The sequence below is a fragment of the Prunus dulcis genome, chromosome 6 (genome assembly GCF_902201215.1).
Source record: "Prunus dulcis chromosome 6, ALMONDv2, whole genome shotgun sequence".
Lineage (NCBI taxonomy): Eukaryota > Viridiplantae > Streptophyta > Magnoliopsida > Rosales > Rosaceae > Prunus > Prunus dulcis.
Window position 1 is genome coordinate 15,873,078 of NC_047655.1, and position 18,664 is coordinate 15,891,741.

Genomic DNA, 18,664 nt, shown 5'->3' on the forward strand with positions numbered 1-18,664 from the left:
AGACATCTTTCCTTTCTCATTGTTATTTCTTCACTCATTCTGCTCTTAGAGCGACCAAATTTATTCTTAAAGGTCAAGTTGTCTGCATAGACGCAGTTCCTACGTGAAATTGTACTCATAAACTTTCATCCAACTCGTAAAGTAAAAGAGTAACAACATGGCATCTTAATTTTATCTCCCACAAAGAAAAATAAATTATGTATCTGGTTGCTGAAACAAATCAAAGATGACAGACAACTGATAATGCTAATCCTTTTCACCAAGAGAGAGAGAGAGAGAGAGAGAGAGAGAGAGGAGAAATTATGCTATGAATTCATCATTATACAAAGCAATGATGACCTGCTAGACATTGACCATAAACTCTTAGTCAATTCAGAACAAATTCATGATTATGTTAATCTAACAAAACAGAGAGATTCAACCTTTCCTGTAGCACTAACTATTCAAACTCCTGATAATTTCACTGCATGAACTTCTTCAGTTGCAGAGAATGGGCAAGCAAACTAAAAGAGAAGGGACTAAAAAGAAGGAATGGAAAATATTGATTACACAAAGAAAGAGCTTCCTGTTTGTACTCACGTCACTTTGGAGAGCAGAAGCAGCACTGCCACGAGATGCCGGGTACAGAGCAAGAAGTGTTGTCAAGAGACCAAATGATGATGTTGAGAAGTCCCTAAAGAATTCTTCAAAACTAGGTTTGTAATGTTGTGGTGGTCGGAAGCTTGTTGGTAGCTTCATTTTCTTCCAGTAATCATCTCCGGGTGAACCACAAAGCTTGAAGATCCTATGAAGTTGCTCAACCTGAATACACAAATGCTCAATAGACTAAAAAGTGCCACAAATAAGATGGTTACATGCATAGGCTTACAGAAAAACCGTATTTCAGTAATGCATAAAATAAAACCAGAATCCAATAAGATTTATTTCCAGCATAGAAATTAAAATCAAAAATAAAACTTATGTTGAATGTATAGAAATAAACAAAAACGAAAGTGCTTATGTGAAGAAGAATACATGAAAGATGCAATTGTTTCATTTTGCAGATGCCTCTCTAAATGCTCAAGATTTTTGTAATGGTGCGATGATTCATTTGTATTACTAACTCATGTGAGAAGGCAATAGAGCTCATTTAGTTTTCCTGGAAAGTTAGAATGCACAGATAATGACATTTAAAGAGAATAACTCACTGTCAAAGCATTTTACCTCTGTTCTCCCAGGCATAACCGGCCTCCCAACAAACATTTCTGCCAATAGACATCCTGCACTCCAAAGATCAATACCAACTCCATAATCTGTAGAACCTAACAACAGCTCTGGCGCTCTGTACCACAGTGTCACAACTCGGCTCGTAAGAGGACGTTTTTTGGGAGGAAAAGAATTTGCAAGCCCAAAATCTGCAATTTTGAGCATCCCACTTTTGTCTATTAGCAAGTTAGAAGCTTTAATGTCTCTGTGTAGAATCCCATTCTCATGGCAGTGCTGCAGACCAGCAAGCAGCTGCTGCATATAGCACTTCACCTGTACAGAAAGCACCCAAATCAGTCTGATTAAGTTCACGGACTCCTAAAATAGAAAGCTACAAAAGAACCTCTCTTTTCTGCCTTTAATAAAAGACCCTCGCCCCGCTTCCTATTTATTTATGTGTGAGGAGGGGAAGGCCCTGTTTCTTTTCTTAAGAGGTGATTCCGAGAATTGAGTTTGCAACAATTAGGAATTGAGTTACAAAGTAAAAATAAGTGCTTAAACAATTTTGCAAAGTTTCCAATGACACAGGAGTATTCTTTATCATTTGCAACCTTCATTGTTTCCCACTCCAAAGTTAATTATTGGACTTTCCTCGCCTTATCATGACCTATTCCTGATTAGTTCACAAATTCCACACCTTTCTCTGCAGAATATTACACAAAATTTGAGTTCATACTTATATTCCCAATACCTACATATAAGAGTTTTTAATTAGCTCTAAGGATGACGAAGAAAAATGCCAACCTGCGGTTCAGTGAGCCTCTGTCCAGGACGTGAGACTACTCTGGTCAAGTCCGACTGCATGAAATCAAAGACCAGATATAGACTGTACTGCATCCTTGATGTAGCTATCCCTTCAAGCTTTATGATATTGGGATGATCTAGCTGCTGTAGTATTGTTATCTCCCTCGCCATAAACTTGACACTCTCTGGCTCTGATGTGTCAAAGCGGACCTTTTTCAAAGCTACAATCTTTTTGGTGTCCCTGTCACGAGCTTTGTACACATTGCTGTAGGTTCCCTGGCCAACCTGCAAAAACCAAATATCGAAACCCAATTCAGGTATTGTGATACCCTTGTCCTCCAAGAAAGGCAAGCAACCTTATGGCACCACTTATTTACCCACCCAACCCCCTCTGTCATCTAACACCTGAAGCCGCAGTTTGAATCTTTGGGCAAAACCCGATAGGGAAAGGATGATGATAGAAAATGTTAAAAATTTGAGCAAAACAAGGGTAGAGGAAGGAAGATGAGAGAAATGATAAATAAAGGAAGTTATTCTAGCATGTCAAGTTCCTTTCATTCATACACTCCAGGATACAAAGAACCTTCAAGTAAAAGGTTTAGGAATTCAAAGAGCGCCCCCCAAACTCAAAGTACAGGCTTTGAATGTATCAAAATTACAAGTCCACAATAAAGAAGCAATTAAACATAAAATGTGTCAGAAGTCAGAACAATAAAAACTCATTTAAACTTATTCATGTCTATCCATCCAGGGAGCAAGGATGACAAGGGTGCTCAGCATATACCAAACACTAAGACAAATGTAAGACATTGGATAATGTCATTGCGCATAATTAAAGAGTACTTGATAAGTAATTACCTTAGCAAGTTTGTCATAGGAATCAGCAGTCTTCGGAACCAAGCCAGATAAGACATCTTCAGGCACATTCTCAACAAGCCATTTTGGCCAGCCACCCACAGTATCATCATCTCCTCCAATCTGCTTCAATGTAATCCTTCCTGAAACATTCCCACCATTTTTACCTTTCTCTGTCTCCCTTCCAATCACACCCTCTCCTCCTCCTCCTCCTCCACCACCAGGAACACCAACACCACCTTCATCAACAACCTTCTCCTCTCTATTAAACCTCACCACCTTAATATCCTTTCTGGAGTGTTTTTGGCTAATGGGTTTTCCTCCCTTACCTCCCTTGACATACCCATGATCCAATTTCAACTTGTGAAGGCCTTGAAGGCCATGAGTTGGGGAGTTAGTTTTGGTCTGAACACAACCCATTAAGGCTCCTGGAAGCAAAAAGTCTCCGAGTTTGGAGTGGACGGTAGCACCTAGGAGGTGACATAGCAATGGTGAAAATCAATGAAGGAGGGCATTGGGAGTGTAGCGAATCTGGTGATGATGCAGATGGTGAAAAGAAATGTGGAAACAAGAGTGATACTGCCGTCCCTCGGCCGGCATTGCCTTGGAATTATGGTAAAGGAGAAGGGGAAGAGTGTCATTTCACCACTGTCTTTGTCTGGCTCCGCATTCTCCGCCTTGAGAATATTGGGGGACTGAACATTGAACAGAGTTTCTTTTTTATTATTTTTTGCCTTTCTCCATTATCGACGACTTACTTGGACTCTGTTCTGAAGAAGAATGAAGGTAGAATTAATACCCAAATTTCCAGCGCTCCACAGCTGCCTGCCACCTGCCTCTGCCAGCACACTGCATTCCTGAATCATACTACATTTTGGGCATTTCTTCATTAAAACAGGCGGCAGAGAATGGTTTTCTTTAGAGCAACTCTACCCATTTGTCATTTACCAGGGCGGACTAAGGTAGTTACTATTTATGTGAATAGTAACTGTCCTTGTAAAAAGTAATGTGTGTTTCTACCCATTGTCATGGCAAAAGGCAAATACTATTCATTTTTTTGTTTTTTTTCACAAATTTGTTTACCTAAACAATTAATTTGGATAATATTTTCAGATAAGATTTTTGAGTTCGTACGTGTCAATATTTATTATAAAATTTATATCTCAATCAGATAAAATTTTCAAATAAGATGATAAATAAAAATACAATTTAAAAGTGAATGTTGAGTAAAAAGTGAATAATAGTAGAAGTAGAAGAAAATGTATGAGGATTTAGTGTTGAAAGTGAAGAGTATTGGTAGGCACTGGCGGATTCAGAAATTTTTTAGTGAAGGTGCAATAGACTAAGTATGAAAAATGGTTTTTCGGAATAATCATTTTCTCAAGATAATTTTTGGCGGCTTTTATTTCTTACACATCAAATAAGAAAACTTGATTTTATGGGATTTTATTATGAAGTATATATTGACTTAATAAGCCATCATTTTTAGCATAAATAGTATTTTGCACTAAAACCGAATTTTCATATTTTGATTTGGTGGAAATTTAATTTTCTAGTATTTTTATTTGAATCCAAATGGGGGGTACTTCCTTATTTACATTGTAAACTTAAATGTTGAAAATGGAAATAAGGTAATTTGATTCCACTGTTGGTAGGTATTTATAGAAAACAAATTCCAAAATTTTTTGGTTTTTTTTTTTTTTTAAATTCGAATTTTTTTCATAATTTTATAACAAAAAAAAAAAAGACCAGCCGTCGGATTGGAGGAGAGCAGTCGATCGGAGCACCCAAACGACGACACCTGTCTTCTAGCTATTGGTGGTGCACAGGGCTGACGTCAGCGCACGCTGACGTCATCTCCCCCTCGGGCCAGTCCGTCTTCGTGGGTCCCACCTCCAGCCAGGGCAAAAGTGGCCCGCTGGAACTGGATTTTTGGCATAGACTCCCCCCCAGCCTCGGACTTGGGCTCCTCGCTGGAGTTGCTCTTATAAAAAAAAAAAAAAAAAAGGAATGGTTTTCCTTCGGTGAAATACGGGATGAATATAATCTAAAATACGTATGTATATCATTTAGTAAATTTTTGGCTTTTTACCCCATTTAAATTTTGGTCATTCACCTCGAATATTAGGTTTGATCATCCTCAACTTCACTCTCTCACATCATTTGCCCGGTTGTCATAATATTGTTACCTTTTTCGTCAAATATAAGGAAAAAAATATCATTTTATTTAGTTTTTATTTCCCCTAACTTCCCTCCCAAACTTGTTACAACCATGGAAAAATTAAACTCTAAGTCGTTTTACCAAGTCCAATTGTGATAATAATCAGCAACAATGAACTCAGTGGCGGTTCCAGGATTCAAAAGCTGGTTGGGCGGAACTTATGTACTAAACTCGACGGTATGATTAAATTTCATTAACAAACATAAAAAGATGCACGTAGTCAGGAGGGACATAATGAGCCTTACCCTCAAATGCATCTCTATCTATAAATAAAATTTCAACAAATAAAAATGCTAAAAATTAGAGGCTCGACAATGGGAGACTCAGGAAGATTTTGCTCTTCACGTATTGGAGTAGATAAAGAAGTGCTAGAAGGCAATGTACTAGATGATGACCCATCATTCTTTTTCTTAAAAAACGACAACAAATTCTTTGTTCTCTTGGGATTCCGATTGTGATCCAACATAATAAAAGATAGCATACGAATAATATGTAGAAAGAATTTAAATCAAACATACCAACAAAAAATCACACAAATTCTCATAATAGCATCTTAACAACACCAAACAAAAAATTATAATTTATCCATAATTAAACCATAGAATACTCAATTATAACAAAATCCCAAATTAAAGCCCTAGAATAATTCATCCCTAATCAAAGCCCTAATTAATTTCAACAAAATCCCAAAATTATAATTCATCCCTAATTAAACCCTACAATACTCAATTTTAAATTAAAACTATAATCAAAGATATATAGCAAATGAGAGAATGAGAATAATACTTGTTGTTGACAAAGGAGAGGAGAAGATGTTGTTGCAAAGTTGTCCACCCAAGATAATAGAAGATGTAGCCAATAGAGAGAGAATTTGACTAAAAAAAAAAAAAAGAAGAAGAGAAACTTGCTGCTATCAGGTAGCAAAGACAGAGGGAGAGAGAGAAAACAAGAAGTCTAATAGCCAAAAAAGGAGACAGAAGACATGTGACCATCTAGATGGGCAACATATGTGTAGGTTTTGCTTTTAATTTTTTTAAATTTTGTGATGATCCAGTCGGGAGCTGTCGGAAAGTGTCATTCTCTTACGTGGATAAAGTGACTTGTTCTGGGCATAGTTAGGAAGATAACACCCCATCTTTTGTGCTGATACTGAATTTACATTGACACACATACGCATTTCCGATTTGTATACTTGCATGAAAACATACCACGTTCAAATTGTGAAATATCTCCAAGGATTATACAAGTCCATATGTCAAGTTGTAGTTTTTCTTGGCATTTCCTGTCTTTATACTTGCATGGGAACTGTTGATGCGAAAAAGTGGTTCGGCACTTATAGGGCTCAACTTAGTGATGTCTGGGCCTTCAGACTGCTCTGGATCTCGGTAGAGCCCTGGATCTGCAAGATGAGAAAATGCTCGGTAAGACCTAGGGCATCGGTGTGGTACTGGCCGAAGGCTCTTTGATGCTTAGGTAAGTACTGATTTAGTAAATAATCTGGACAGAGCAGTGGCTAGAATGCGGAAAGTTCCAGTTACCTCCATTTTGGGACATGTGCCCCTTTTTATAAGCCTTGGGAGGTGTGCACGTCGTGTATAATTTTGATGTGGGACTGTTGACATTCGTTGTGGGTGTTCTACGTGGCTAAAGGCTGAATTTGCCCTAAATTTTCCTTTGGCAGTCCTGGGTGCCGAGGACTCCAATGCCGACGTTCTTTTTTCCACGCGTCCTGCTCTCATTAGTCGCTGATTATGGTATAAAAAAGAATCCCCCAAGTTCCCAATTGAGAGAGTTTCTTAGTTGGGGACTTCCTTTTGTCTTCGGTATTTATGGGTTGCCGTAAAAATGACTGATATTTGGTTTGTCCATACGGAGCCATTCAGTGTTTTGTGGGAGCCGAGGAACCTGGGCTTCTTTTGGGGGGGTATGGTCTCTTCGCATGAGGCACCCTCCAAGTATCCCAAGGGTGACCAAATCTCGCCCCGCCGTTCGGTAAACTTGTCCTTCCGAACGTTAGAGCTTGGATTGTTATTACGTCACTTCCGAAAGCTTCGTCGTCGCTTGAGCTTCCATATGTGGCATGCTTCATTGAGAAGCAAAATTGTTTTGACAAGATGATGTTTAGTCTTCTGTATCCTGCGTGCAGGCTGCTCTTGTTTGTGATTGGTGCCATGTGTCAGAGTGTGCACGCGGGGTAGGGTCATTATGGCGCCAGTTGGTTTTTCAAGGTATACCTGTCGATTCTTCACTCTATAAATAGGAGTGACTTCGGATGGAGGAGTCACTTGCGTTGTGAGAGCAATTTGAGAGCTTTGAAGAACGACAGTCTAGGGGATTTCTCGCAAGAAGTAGACGACGGAGTGATTTTCGGCGAACCTCCACCACCATACAACCAAGGTATTTTGTCCTTTTCGTCTATTTTTTGGATCAAATGTACTTCCTAGGCATGAGCTAGACTATGGACTCGTATATCTTGAGGAGCGTTCGGTAGTTTAGTTGCTTTAGGTAGCAATACCCATAGGTATTCATAGTTTTGATCTCCTTGCATGGCATTAGTTTCCTATTTTCTGTTTGTAGATGTCTAATAGCGAACCTATTGCGTTCGATAGGGAGTCATCGGACGGTCAGAGGGATACCGATAGTGGGTCTTCAAACCTTGACAGAGCCAGTACTGAAGAAGTCGAGGTCATCGGTGAAAGGGTCAAGGCCATACCCGCATTTGGCAAATGAAAAGTACTACCGACGGGCAAGGCCGTACCATTGGCTGTGGTTCCGTGCGGCGTCGCTTGTGCCAACACAAACCAGTATTGTGAGTTTTTGATGAAAGACACACGAGTGCCTGATTGGCATGCCAGCTACCATTCTGAGACGTCCACGTCTGGCCGTGGGGACCTAGCTGCTGAATCATCTTCTCGGCCAGTAATAACCGTAGTTCGCCAAGGAAGCTTTAAAGTACCTCTGGGCCAATCCAAGGCACCTTTGTTTGGCGTTGATTATTTGGAGCCGAACAAGATCACCGAGGCGAAGCTGACCAAACACCGCTCTGAATATCTTATCCCTAACTCCATTCGGTGGAGAATTCCGGGGCCAATCGAGTCTCTTAGCAATCCTAAGGACAATGAAGTGGTCTTTTTTACGAACATCCTCAAACTGAGGGTTTGGCTACCGTTACAGCCTCCCATTCAGAGAATCTTAGCCCACCTAGGCTACGCCCTGGGCCAGTACAACCCCAACTTATGGGTGGCTTTGATGGGGGTTGTTGTTGCCTTCGGTCTTGCTGAAGAGGGCAAACCAACATACGAGCAGTTCTCGTATTTGTATAGTGTCATGAAGTCCAAATGTGCAGGGCATGGTGTGTAATAACCCAAACCAAAATATCTAAAAATTAGGATTTCTTTATTCTACCCAAAAGACAATTTTGCCTTCGCATATTTTAATAGGGAAAAAATTGACTTTTTGATCGAGAGAGAATTTGGCAATTTCGCTTACGCCGTTGCGTAGAGCACGGCGAAACGAGTCCGTAGACACGGAGTAGACTCGAATCGAAGTTGTAACGAAGAAAATACGGTCAAAATACCACGAAGGGCAAAACGGTAATTTGGACAAAAGTCAGATTTTTATCTCTTTCTCCCTTCTCTCTCCTCATTTCTCTCTCCTCTCTCTCTCTCCTCCCGTTCGCGTTGCGCCAGCGACCTCCGCTCGTTCTCGACGTCGCCCCGGCCACCACAGGTCGAGCCGAAAAGGACTGCCACTCCCCCCCGTCCTTCCCCGACCCGTCGCCGCCCTTGCCGCCGCCGGAGCTCGCCGGAATCTGTAGATTTCCTCCGGTTTTCAGTTCAAACTTCCAGCTCTTCGTTCTCCCTCAATTCTCCACCAAATCGTTCGAGTAAGGTATGGTTTCTCAGCTATTTTTCGTGTTCTAACTGATGGATGTATGGGTTCTGATCGATTTTGGCTCTAGAACACTCGATTTTCAACTTGAACATCGGCCAAACTTCGGCCGCCGTGAACGGCCATTTCCGGCCACTTTTTGGGGTATGCCCAAGAACAAAAGTGACTCCAAATGGGGTGTTTTAACCTAGGATAGGAGTTTGGAGTCTTGGTTCCGAGTTTTTCCGACAACCCGGTATCGCTTTGGACACCCAATCTGCCCGCGTGTGTGGCAGCGCGCGGGTGAGAGTGGTGAAGTGACTCTGTATAGTTTTGCGATCCTCGTGTTGTCACGAGCGCGTAGGATTTCACGGATATCGATTTGGAGTCCGTTTGAGCCCCGAACGGATTTTCCATATTACACGATCCTTGGGTGCAGTGTCGTCGAGTCGTTGGATCGCACTCAATTTTGGATATGTCGTACTACATGATTCTAGGATCATGTAGGATTCGACGGATTACGAATCGGAGTCCCAGATACTCCGAAATCGCGAACCCTGGGGCTAGGGTTTGGATTTTAAGCGATAACTCGATTTTGGCTAATCCGACCGTCCGTTTCGGACCAAATTCGCGGAACATGGTTCTTTCTCTGTAAGGAACCTTTAGAGAATCCCAGATTGGCCATCGGAGATCGTGGACCCCACGGGGTCTCGAATCGGCTGGTCTGACGGTTTATCGCTTAGTAAGCTTCTGGTCTTCCAAGACCGTTCTAATTGTCTGAAGAGCTAAAGTGGGCATAGGAGTAACTTGAAATGAGTGCATGCACTTCTAGGAGCCGGGGGCAGGGTGTTTAATTTAATATTTTTATTGAGCAGTTTATTAATTTACTATTCTTGGTTAATCAGGCACCAGAGGTCCGATCGACCCACAGGAGGGATCTTCAAAGGGTCCAGCTAGCTCGGACTAGCAGTGAGTGGACTTTTCTTTCCTAAAAGATTTTATAATTATATTTTATATTTGATCTTGAATAAGTGTTATAGCATGAATTACATTGTGAAATATCTTTATTTTTATAAAACTTAGCTGAGTAACAAATTTGAGATTTTTGATACAGAAATAGTAACTTAGCTCAGATTTACCAGAATACGGAGGATTATCAGATTTTATCAAAAATAGTTATTTTAGAACCACCATGTACCCATTTGTTTTTGGTGATTACCCACAGTTGGACCGATGTCTACGGACATCCAGTCTGATTTCAGTTACGTCAGTGCACTTGACTTTGCCTCACGAGTTTTGGGGACGCTCGGACTGTGAGTGCCAGGATTTGCGGCTCGGCAGACTTGGTGTCCCGAGACCTGCAAGGATTTGCGGCTCGGCTGACTTCGTGTCCCCGAGACCTGCCAGGATTGCGGATCAGGCTGACTGCGGTCCCCTGTATCTTGCCAGAGCGGCTCGAGTCGACTTGGTGTCATCGAGACCTGCCGGCGGATCAGGCTGACCATAGTCCCCTGAATCCGCCAGTTTGCGGCTCGGTTAGACTTTGTGTCGCCGAGACCTGCCAGGGGATTTGACGGATTTTACAGGGGTACAATTAGGTGGTAATTTCAAAGGATTTTGAGCTCTTTTATGCAGTTATTGCTTTCAGTTATTTTATACCAGTTTCCTCGATATTCATGCATTTATATCTTTATATATTTGTTCAGTTACGCGAGTATATTCATCAGTATGTTTATCCATGTTTATTTGAATACCTTGTATTGAAATATAGTCAAATCATCGATTTATATCCCTATTTATTTTTAAACGGGGGTTATTATGTTCTAAATTGTTTTCAAGAACATTATTTTTGTCCACTCACACCTTCAAACCTGTTTTTCACCCCCAGGCCGTAGAAGTACGAAGGAATCCACCTCGATTCACCCTCCCAACTTCCGCACCACCAGAAAGTGTAGGACTTCATTGTACATTTCTTAAAGTTCTGTAAATTTGTAGAAAATGCTCTGATATCTAGTTGAAACTGAGAAACCGAGCGAATTAGTGGTTATGTGAATTATTCTGGCAGTTGGTGTGGATATATGTGCTTGTTTGACAGGTGGAAGATTTTGGGTTTGGACGAAATACAGGGGAGACTCTGCCGAATTTTCGGCAGAAGTCTAAGGGAAATATTAAAATAATTTGAAACGAGAAGGGTAAAAAGGTCATTTGTGCCCGACATTCGCCAGGTGTCGGACACGCACAGGACTTGGCTCGAATTCCAAAGCGGAATTTGAATCGGGTCCTGTCATGGTGGATAGGTTCAGGCTAATTGCCTTTGAGCCTCCGAATGTGGCCATACCGTGAGGGCCGTGCTGACCTTCTAGAAGTCGTGGAGGAATCGGCAAGTGCTTTTGGCTGGCGACTGGGAGTCGCCTTCGGACAAGCCTGTTCGGTTCCGTATCCCTACTACCTTCCAAATAGCCGGTAGGTTGATAGGCTACCGTTCGATAGGTATTTTATATTTCAGGCAAGCTGAAGCTTCTTTTATATTTCAGGCAAGTTGAAGCAACCGACCCCTACAAGAGTCGATATATAGAGGGTTGAGAGGGTGAAGACGAGGATCCCAGCTGCCGATTGGGTTTATCCTGAATTCCACTTCACCACCAATCTAATACAGGCTTGTCTCGTTGACCCACCAGAGAGTAAGTGATTCTTCTTATTGTTAGCCTTTTCGGCATTGTGGTTTTACTCACCGAGCCTTTTTGTCGTGCGGTGACTAATGCTAGAAAAATGTCTGAGACCTTGAAGATGTGTCTTTTGATGGGGGCGAAGGCCAAAAAGCAACAACAGCAGCAAGCCAGCCCCTCGGTCTAGAATGTTGTGGCTACCGAGCCGTCAGAGGCCAAATTGGAGAACCAAATTCTCTCTGACCGGCTACGATAGCTAGACAACTGGCACCGGCAAGATGAGGCTTTGGATACCACAAGGAAGGCTTACCAGCAAGTCATTGGTAAGCATCCCGTGGTTGTCGAACTGGACCCGGCTCAGGCGCAAAAGAGAACTTATCCTGTCAATCATCCAAGGGCGATCCTTGCTGCCAAGGATGAGGACGACCAGGCCGAGGGTCCGGTCACCATCGCTTGCCCCTCAAAAACTATTCTGTTTGCGAACCATATGATTATCGATTCGCAGATGGAGTTGTTAGAGATCGAGGATCTGCCAAAAAAGCTCACCCGGCAGGAAGCTGGCCGCGCCTTTCGCCTCCAGGCCTTGGTAAGCCTCCTCTTTAGCAGAAAACGACTTGAGCTAATCACGCCTTGCTCTGACGTTTCTGTTTTCTTTGCAGGCTTCTATGGATATGTGGCTATGCATGAAGCAGGCTATCACGGCAGCTGTGAGTGCAAAAAGGGCCTATGATGACAGCCGTGTCAAAGTTGCCGAGGCTGGCAAGTTCCTTCAAGACCAAGCTAACCTCATTAAGGACAAGGAGGCTCTGGAATGTCAGGTGAAAGCGTCTGACGCCAAACTTGCCGAAATGAGGGTAGCTCTAGAGGCCGCAGTGCAAGAGGCGCAGGAGGCGAAGGCGGCGAAGGGGGCCGTGCAGGTAGTCCTCCCCCTCTGCCGGAAGTCATTGCTGAGGAGATGATCGAAGATTACGAGGGCGAGGATGCTCATGTTGCAGCCGAGGGTGTCGGAAGGGCTGCCGTTGTAAATGCTTCTGTTGGCTCCCGGGGGGCCGATGAGGCCGCTGCTTGATCTTTATGCTTTGTTAATTATTTTTCTGTACTCTCCATAAGGCGATGTGTTCTAAACACCTTGATGCCAAGGGCATCTTTTTATTTTATTCGGTATTTACTACTTTCCATTTATGTTTTGTACTTGCTTTTTCTCTCTCTTCCTTTTTTTGCATGAATATAAACCTTATCGTTAATTTCTCTGTTGCCGAAAGCTAACAAGTCCCTTGAGTGACTTCTCATTTAGATAATTGGTAGGTTTACACAATCATTAGTAATTTTGATAGGCCTGTAGCATTATAATTTGGAGAGTACGGGAATCGGAAGGGCCAAAAAAGTATAATTTGGAGGCCGTAGCTTCATTCGGCTGTTGGGTTTGGCATGCGTTCTTCGGGGTTGCCAGATCTCAGAATGACCTTAATGTCCTTGGTCAATCCTCGGTGTTTGACAAGGTATTGCAAGGTCATTCCCCCCAGGTCACATACCAAATCACCAATACCGTATACTCTAGTGCGTACTACCTTGCCGACGGAATTTATCCTAGGTGGACGACATTCGTGAAAACAATTCCAAATCCCCAATCCGAGAAGGAAAGAAGCTTTGCTTCCTTTCAAGAAGGTTACAGGAAAGACGTGGAAAGGTGTTTCGGTATCTTGCAAGCTCGTTGGGCAATTATTAGGGGTGCTGCTCGGATGCTAGATGAGGAGGTGCTGCGGAGTATTATGATGACTTGCATCATCCTCCACAACATGATTGTGGAGGATGAGTATGACTACGATGCTCTAGAGGTGTTTGAACCCGATCCCATGAACACGGCGTTGACAAGAATATATGAAAGGCCGATGGGACCAAATGGACTACCAATGGAGCCCGAACCGTTAGTTCGGGATGGTCGATTCAACAACCCCATGCAATCTTCATATGTTCACGAGAGACGTCAAGTTGACTTGATCGAGCACTTGTGGGAGATGAAAGGCAATCACAATGGATGAAGTCAAGATTAGTGCTTTGTTTGGAATTATGCTTTGTTTTTAATTATGCTTTATTTTGTGTGTGGTGTTTTTTGGAATTATGCTTTTATTTATTATTATTATGCTTTTATGTATGGTTTGTTTTGTGTGTTGTTTGCAATAAATTAAGGTTTGTTTTTAATTAATCTTTGTTTTGATGCTCAAATGTTTTTAATAAATAGTCATATTATTTAATGCTTTTTTTATTTAATGAAAAGGAAACAATACAACAAATTAAAGGATAATACAACAATACAACAATACAACAATACAACAATACAACATATGGCAAAGGTGTTTCAATACAACCTAATGGTTTTCATCATTTAACCAATCCGTATTGCTAGGTCCGTCGTCATGGAAAAGTTTTCTTCTCATCACATCCCTTCGTCTATGCTTCCAATAGGCCTTTGTTTCAGGAGACATATGGCTCGTATCCATGGCCATGATTTTCATCTCTCTATCATCCATGTCTTTTTCTTGTGCATGCTGCTGTTGAATTGCAAATGTTTCCTCTCGTGCCTTGTCCACTTCATCTCTTTTCAAGTCTCTCTCAATTCTTAGTGAGGTGTTCTTAGCTATTTGCTCCAATAATTGTACACATTCATTGTTCGAAGTGCCCCCTCTCTTGGCCTTTGCCGCCTTTCTCCCAATAGGTCTCGGCGGACGTGGGAGTGGTGACTCCGTTTCCATTGGGGAGTCCAATGGCGAATCGGTTGATGGTGAATCGTGGAGCGGCGTCTCATTCAACACAACCGGCGGACCGGTGGGAATAATTTTGAATCTCGAACAATCCTTCACAACTTCCCAACATTGGAAATGCACGAAACTTTTTTTGCCTTGCCCCATGGCACCGAACCACATTTGTGCTTGTATGATCTATTAAAAATAAATAATTGGAAGTGCAAGAAAAAAAAATTATTATGCAAGAAAATATAAACTATTTTGAAATGCAAGAATAAAATTGATTATGCAAGAAAATATAGACAAATTGGAAATGCAAAAAGAAAAAAAAAAGATTATGCAAGAAAAAGAAATAGAATATGCAATAAAAAAAAGTTACATTAAATTGATTAAAATGGCAATTATAAATATTTTACCTCATCGGATAGATTTTGACCGCTTCGAATGTTCTCCCTTGCTTTTGTCAAGGCATTTCTCCATTTCCCTAACTCTTTATTCAGAAGTTTCCATCTACTAGACAAGGCCATTTCGGTCCGAATGGAACCCGATCTTTGACAAAATTCTCCATGAATTTTGCTCCACATATGATGGAACTTCATCTCATTGCCCGTGATAGGGTCATGACTAACGTTCACCCAAGACTGACACAACGCAATATCTTCCTGAGTTGACCACGAGCCTCCGGTTTCGACAGAAGATGCCATTTGTTTTTTTTTTTTTTTTTTTATACAAATGGAAAGTAGTAGAAAAATGTGAGTGGAGAGTAAAAACTATTGGAAGGAGAAGAGTTTGTGTGGAGAATTGGTGTGGAAAGTGAAAAATGTGAGTGGAGAGTAAAAAATATTGGAAGGAGAATAGTTTGTATGGAGAATTGGTGTGGAAAGTGAATAATGTGAGTGGAGAGTAAAAAATATTGGATGGAGAAGAAATTGTATGAAGATTTGGTGTGGAAAGTAAATAAAATGGTTAGGTATTTATAGGGAAAAAACACATAATTTTTTGGTATTTTTTAAAAAAAAATTCAGAATTTTTTCGATTTTTTTAGCCAAAAAAACGAGGACCGTAGGATTTCTGGAAAAATAACCCATCGGAGAGGCCCGGTTGCGACACGTGTCAAATGCCGGTTGAAGTTTGTCAGGGGCGACATCAACGCGCGGAAGTCAAATTCTTTTTCCGTTGGCACTTGTAATTCACGCACCAACAGTAAAAAAAATTTGAATTACCGTGCGCTGACGTCACCCAACTCGGGCTGAAGCCCAAGCGAGACTAGCCCTTGGGCTTGCTCGGGTTGGTGGAACCCAGCGTTTGCCCGGGCTTCTTCTCTCGCGCTGGAGTGCGCTTGGGCTGGCCAAGGGGGCCTTTCCCCTGGTTTGGGTTGGGCGCTTGAGATGCTCTTATGGTTTTGAAAAGAAAAGATCTCATTTTTAGAAAATCAGCCGCCCATTTTTTAAAGATTAAAATCCCACTCCATCATTTTCTATAAATATGAGAGGAGGTGAACAGATCAAAAGACAACCAAAAAATCAATCAAAGACAAAAACTCAAAATGATCACTTGATCTCAAAGGACTATCAAACAAACTGAAGCTCATTGAGCCACAAAAAAGAAGCCAGCTACAAATCAAAACTTCCAGTTTCAGACTTAGAGAAATAAGTGACTTAGAGCAATAAGTGATTCAAAATGAGATTTCTCTCGTTACAAATATAGTTCAGCATAAGCTAAAGACAAGCAGAGTTCGAGTTTTTACAAATATGAAAACCTCAACAAATTTATGGAAAGCCCTGATCAAGCAGAACAGGTACAATAGTGCAGTTCCAACTCAGTAATCCTCAAGTCCAACCACTTCTGCCCCTTTCAGATTGAAGAAGCCGCAATTCTGCCCGTTCAAAAAGCCTTCTAGGGCTTGAAATAGATTAAATCTCTACCAAACTCGACGTTGGTATTGATTTACTGCTAAAACTTAGCAGTTGAAGTTGTTGACCGTCCAGTCTAGCACTGGCATATCTAGTCCAGCCCGGATAAGAAGCATCTATCCAGGCAGAAATGGAAGTCCATCCTTCTTTTTGTCTTTCTAGAGTTGGTTTTTCATTCTTGAGTTTTGTAAAAGGCAGTTTTGCCTAAAACCTAAGTTAGATTTTTTTACCAAGACCCAAAAATTGGAAGGGAGCCTAGCCCATTTTTGAAACCCACAAAACGAGAGCACCACCTGGGCTTGATTACTATAAAGCTGGGAAAGTAGCCCAAAATCAAGAAAAACCTAGCCCAGGACCTGTCAATCCACGAAAATAAGCTCGAGCTTCGAAAAAACAGAGAAAAATCAGCCCATAGTTCCAAAATTCAAACCTGGGTTTGGCATGATCAAATGAAAAAGAAAGAAAACTCAAGATAAAAGCAAACCCACGTGACTACCTGACTTTGAAAGGTCAACAAATTCAACTGGGTTGATAGGGAGTTAATGAAGGCAGGTCTTAAACAGGCAAAAATCTCCAGTCTTTTTAGGCAAAAGAAGATCAGAAACCCTTTTCTATATTCAGAAAAATTCTACTCCAGAGCAGGTACCATTTCCAAGAGATAAGCAGACTATGATTTCAAGAGATAAGTAATGTGCAAGGGAGTTGTTCAAAACTGGAAAGCAAATTGACCATCATGACAGATTGAGTTTTTCTCTTTACAAGGAACAAACAAAGAATAAACAGAGTTGGTTTTCTTTCAGAAAAGCAAGGAAAAGACCTCTATGAAAGCTGATTGTTGATGGTTCTTATCTACCAAAACAATAACTTCCTTCGTTTACGGTTTTCAAAAGAAAAGATCTCGTTTTTAGAAAATCTGCCGCCCATTTTTTAAAGATTAAAATCCCACTCCAGCATTTTCTATAAATATGAGAGGAGGTGAACAGATCAAAGTACAACCAAAAAATCAATCGAAGACAAAAACTCAAAATGATCACTTGATCTCAAAGAACCTTCAAACAACCTGAAGCAACCAAAAGCTCATTGAGCCACAAGAAAGAAGCCAGCTACAAATCAAAACTTCAAGTTTCAAACTTAGAGAAATAAGTTATTCAAAACGAGATTTCTCTTGTTACAAATTTAGTTCAGCATAAGCCAAAGACAAGCAGAGTTCGGGTTTTTACAAATATGAAAACCTCAAAAAATTTATGGAGAGCCCTGATCAAACAGAACAAGTACCATAGTGCAGTTCCAGCTCAGTAATCCTCAAGTATAGCCACTTCTGCCCCTTTCAGACTGAATAAGCCGCAATTCTGCCCGTTCAAAAAGCCTTCCAGGGCTTGAAATAGATTAAAGCTCTGCCAAACTCGACGTTGGTATCGATTTACAGCTGAAACTTAGCAGTTGAAGTTGTTGACAGTCCAGTCCAGCATAGGCATACCCAGTCCAGACCTAATCAGAAGCATCTATCCAGGCAAAAATAGAAGTCCATCCCTCTTTTTGTCTTTCTAGAGTTGGTTTTTCATTCTTGAGTTTTGTAAAAGGCAGTTCTGCCTACAACAGTTCGCCATCTTATCAATTATTCTGGCCAGAACTACTAGTTTTGTACTGTGAAAAATTGTGAAAGTCCTCACCAGTCTAAGGTAAGAAAAGAACTTACTTGGGAGATATTCCTCACCCAAATTCACAATTGTTTGCTTAGAAATCAGTAACTTGGGGCGCAAGTAATCTATTTTTAAGAAGTCTACTAGAATTCTCATTGCTAGCAGTGGCACGCTCGCACACTAAAGAAAGATGACTTGTTGACCAGTCAATGGTTTTCAAGGCAATGGGGAACTTTACCCTACCGTCATAGGAACGAACATAAAATGGGTGAACAGTAGTCAATGACTACAACTGCGTACTTTACTTGGCCTTTTCGTTGCGGCATCGAACCAATTAGATCAAGCCCCCACTGGGCGAAAGGCCATGGACTCACGATGGGTGTTAATGGCTCTGCAGGGACGTGGAGAACGTTGCCGAATCATTGGCATTTGTCACACTACTTCACAAGCGTGATTGCATCCCGGTGCATGGTTGGCCATAGTAGCCTTGCCGAAACTCCTTGTGAGCCAGTGACCGAGAGCCCGAGTGACTACCACAGACACCTCCATGGATCTCCAGAAGGACATAGTCCTCTGGTTCAGCAGTGATGTATTTGAGGTATGGGGTGGTGTAACCGTGTTTGTAGAGGATGTCATTGATTATAGCGTATCTTGCCGATTGATATCGCAACTTTCTTGCTTCAGCCTTGTCGTCTGGAAGGGTATTGTTTGCTAAATACAAATAGATGGGGGACATGCACGTGTTCTCATACCGTACGGTACAAACTTC

General features: G+C 41.5%; 1 protein-coding gene across 1 annotated transcript; it reads right to left on the reverse strand.

The window, feature by feature from the left end:
- Positions 1-300: 300 nt before the first annotated feature.
- Positions 301-3,264, reverse strand: LOC117630358 (probable serine/threonine-protein kinase At1g54610). Its single transcript, XM_034363095.1, has 5 exons — positions 2,848-3,264; positions 1,990-2,274; positions 1,204-1,518; positions 580-801; positions 301-339 (listed from the first exon to the last, which is right to left on the reverse strand). The coding sequence occupies exons 1-5, from the start codon at positions 3,262-3,264 to the stop codon at positions 301-303; spliced, it is 1,278 nt and encodes a 425-aa protein (XP_034218986.1).
- Between the last annotated feature and the right edge of the window lie 15,400 nt (positions 3,265-18,664).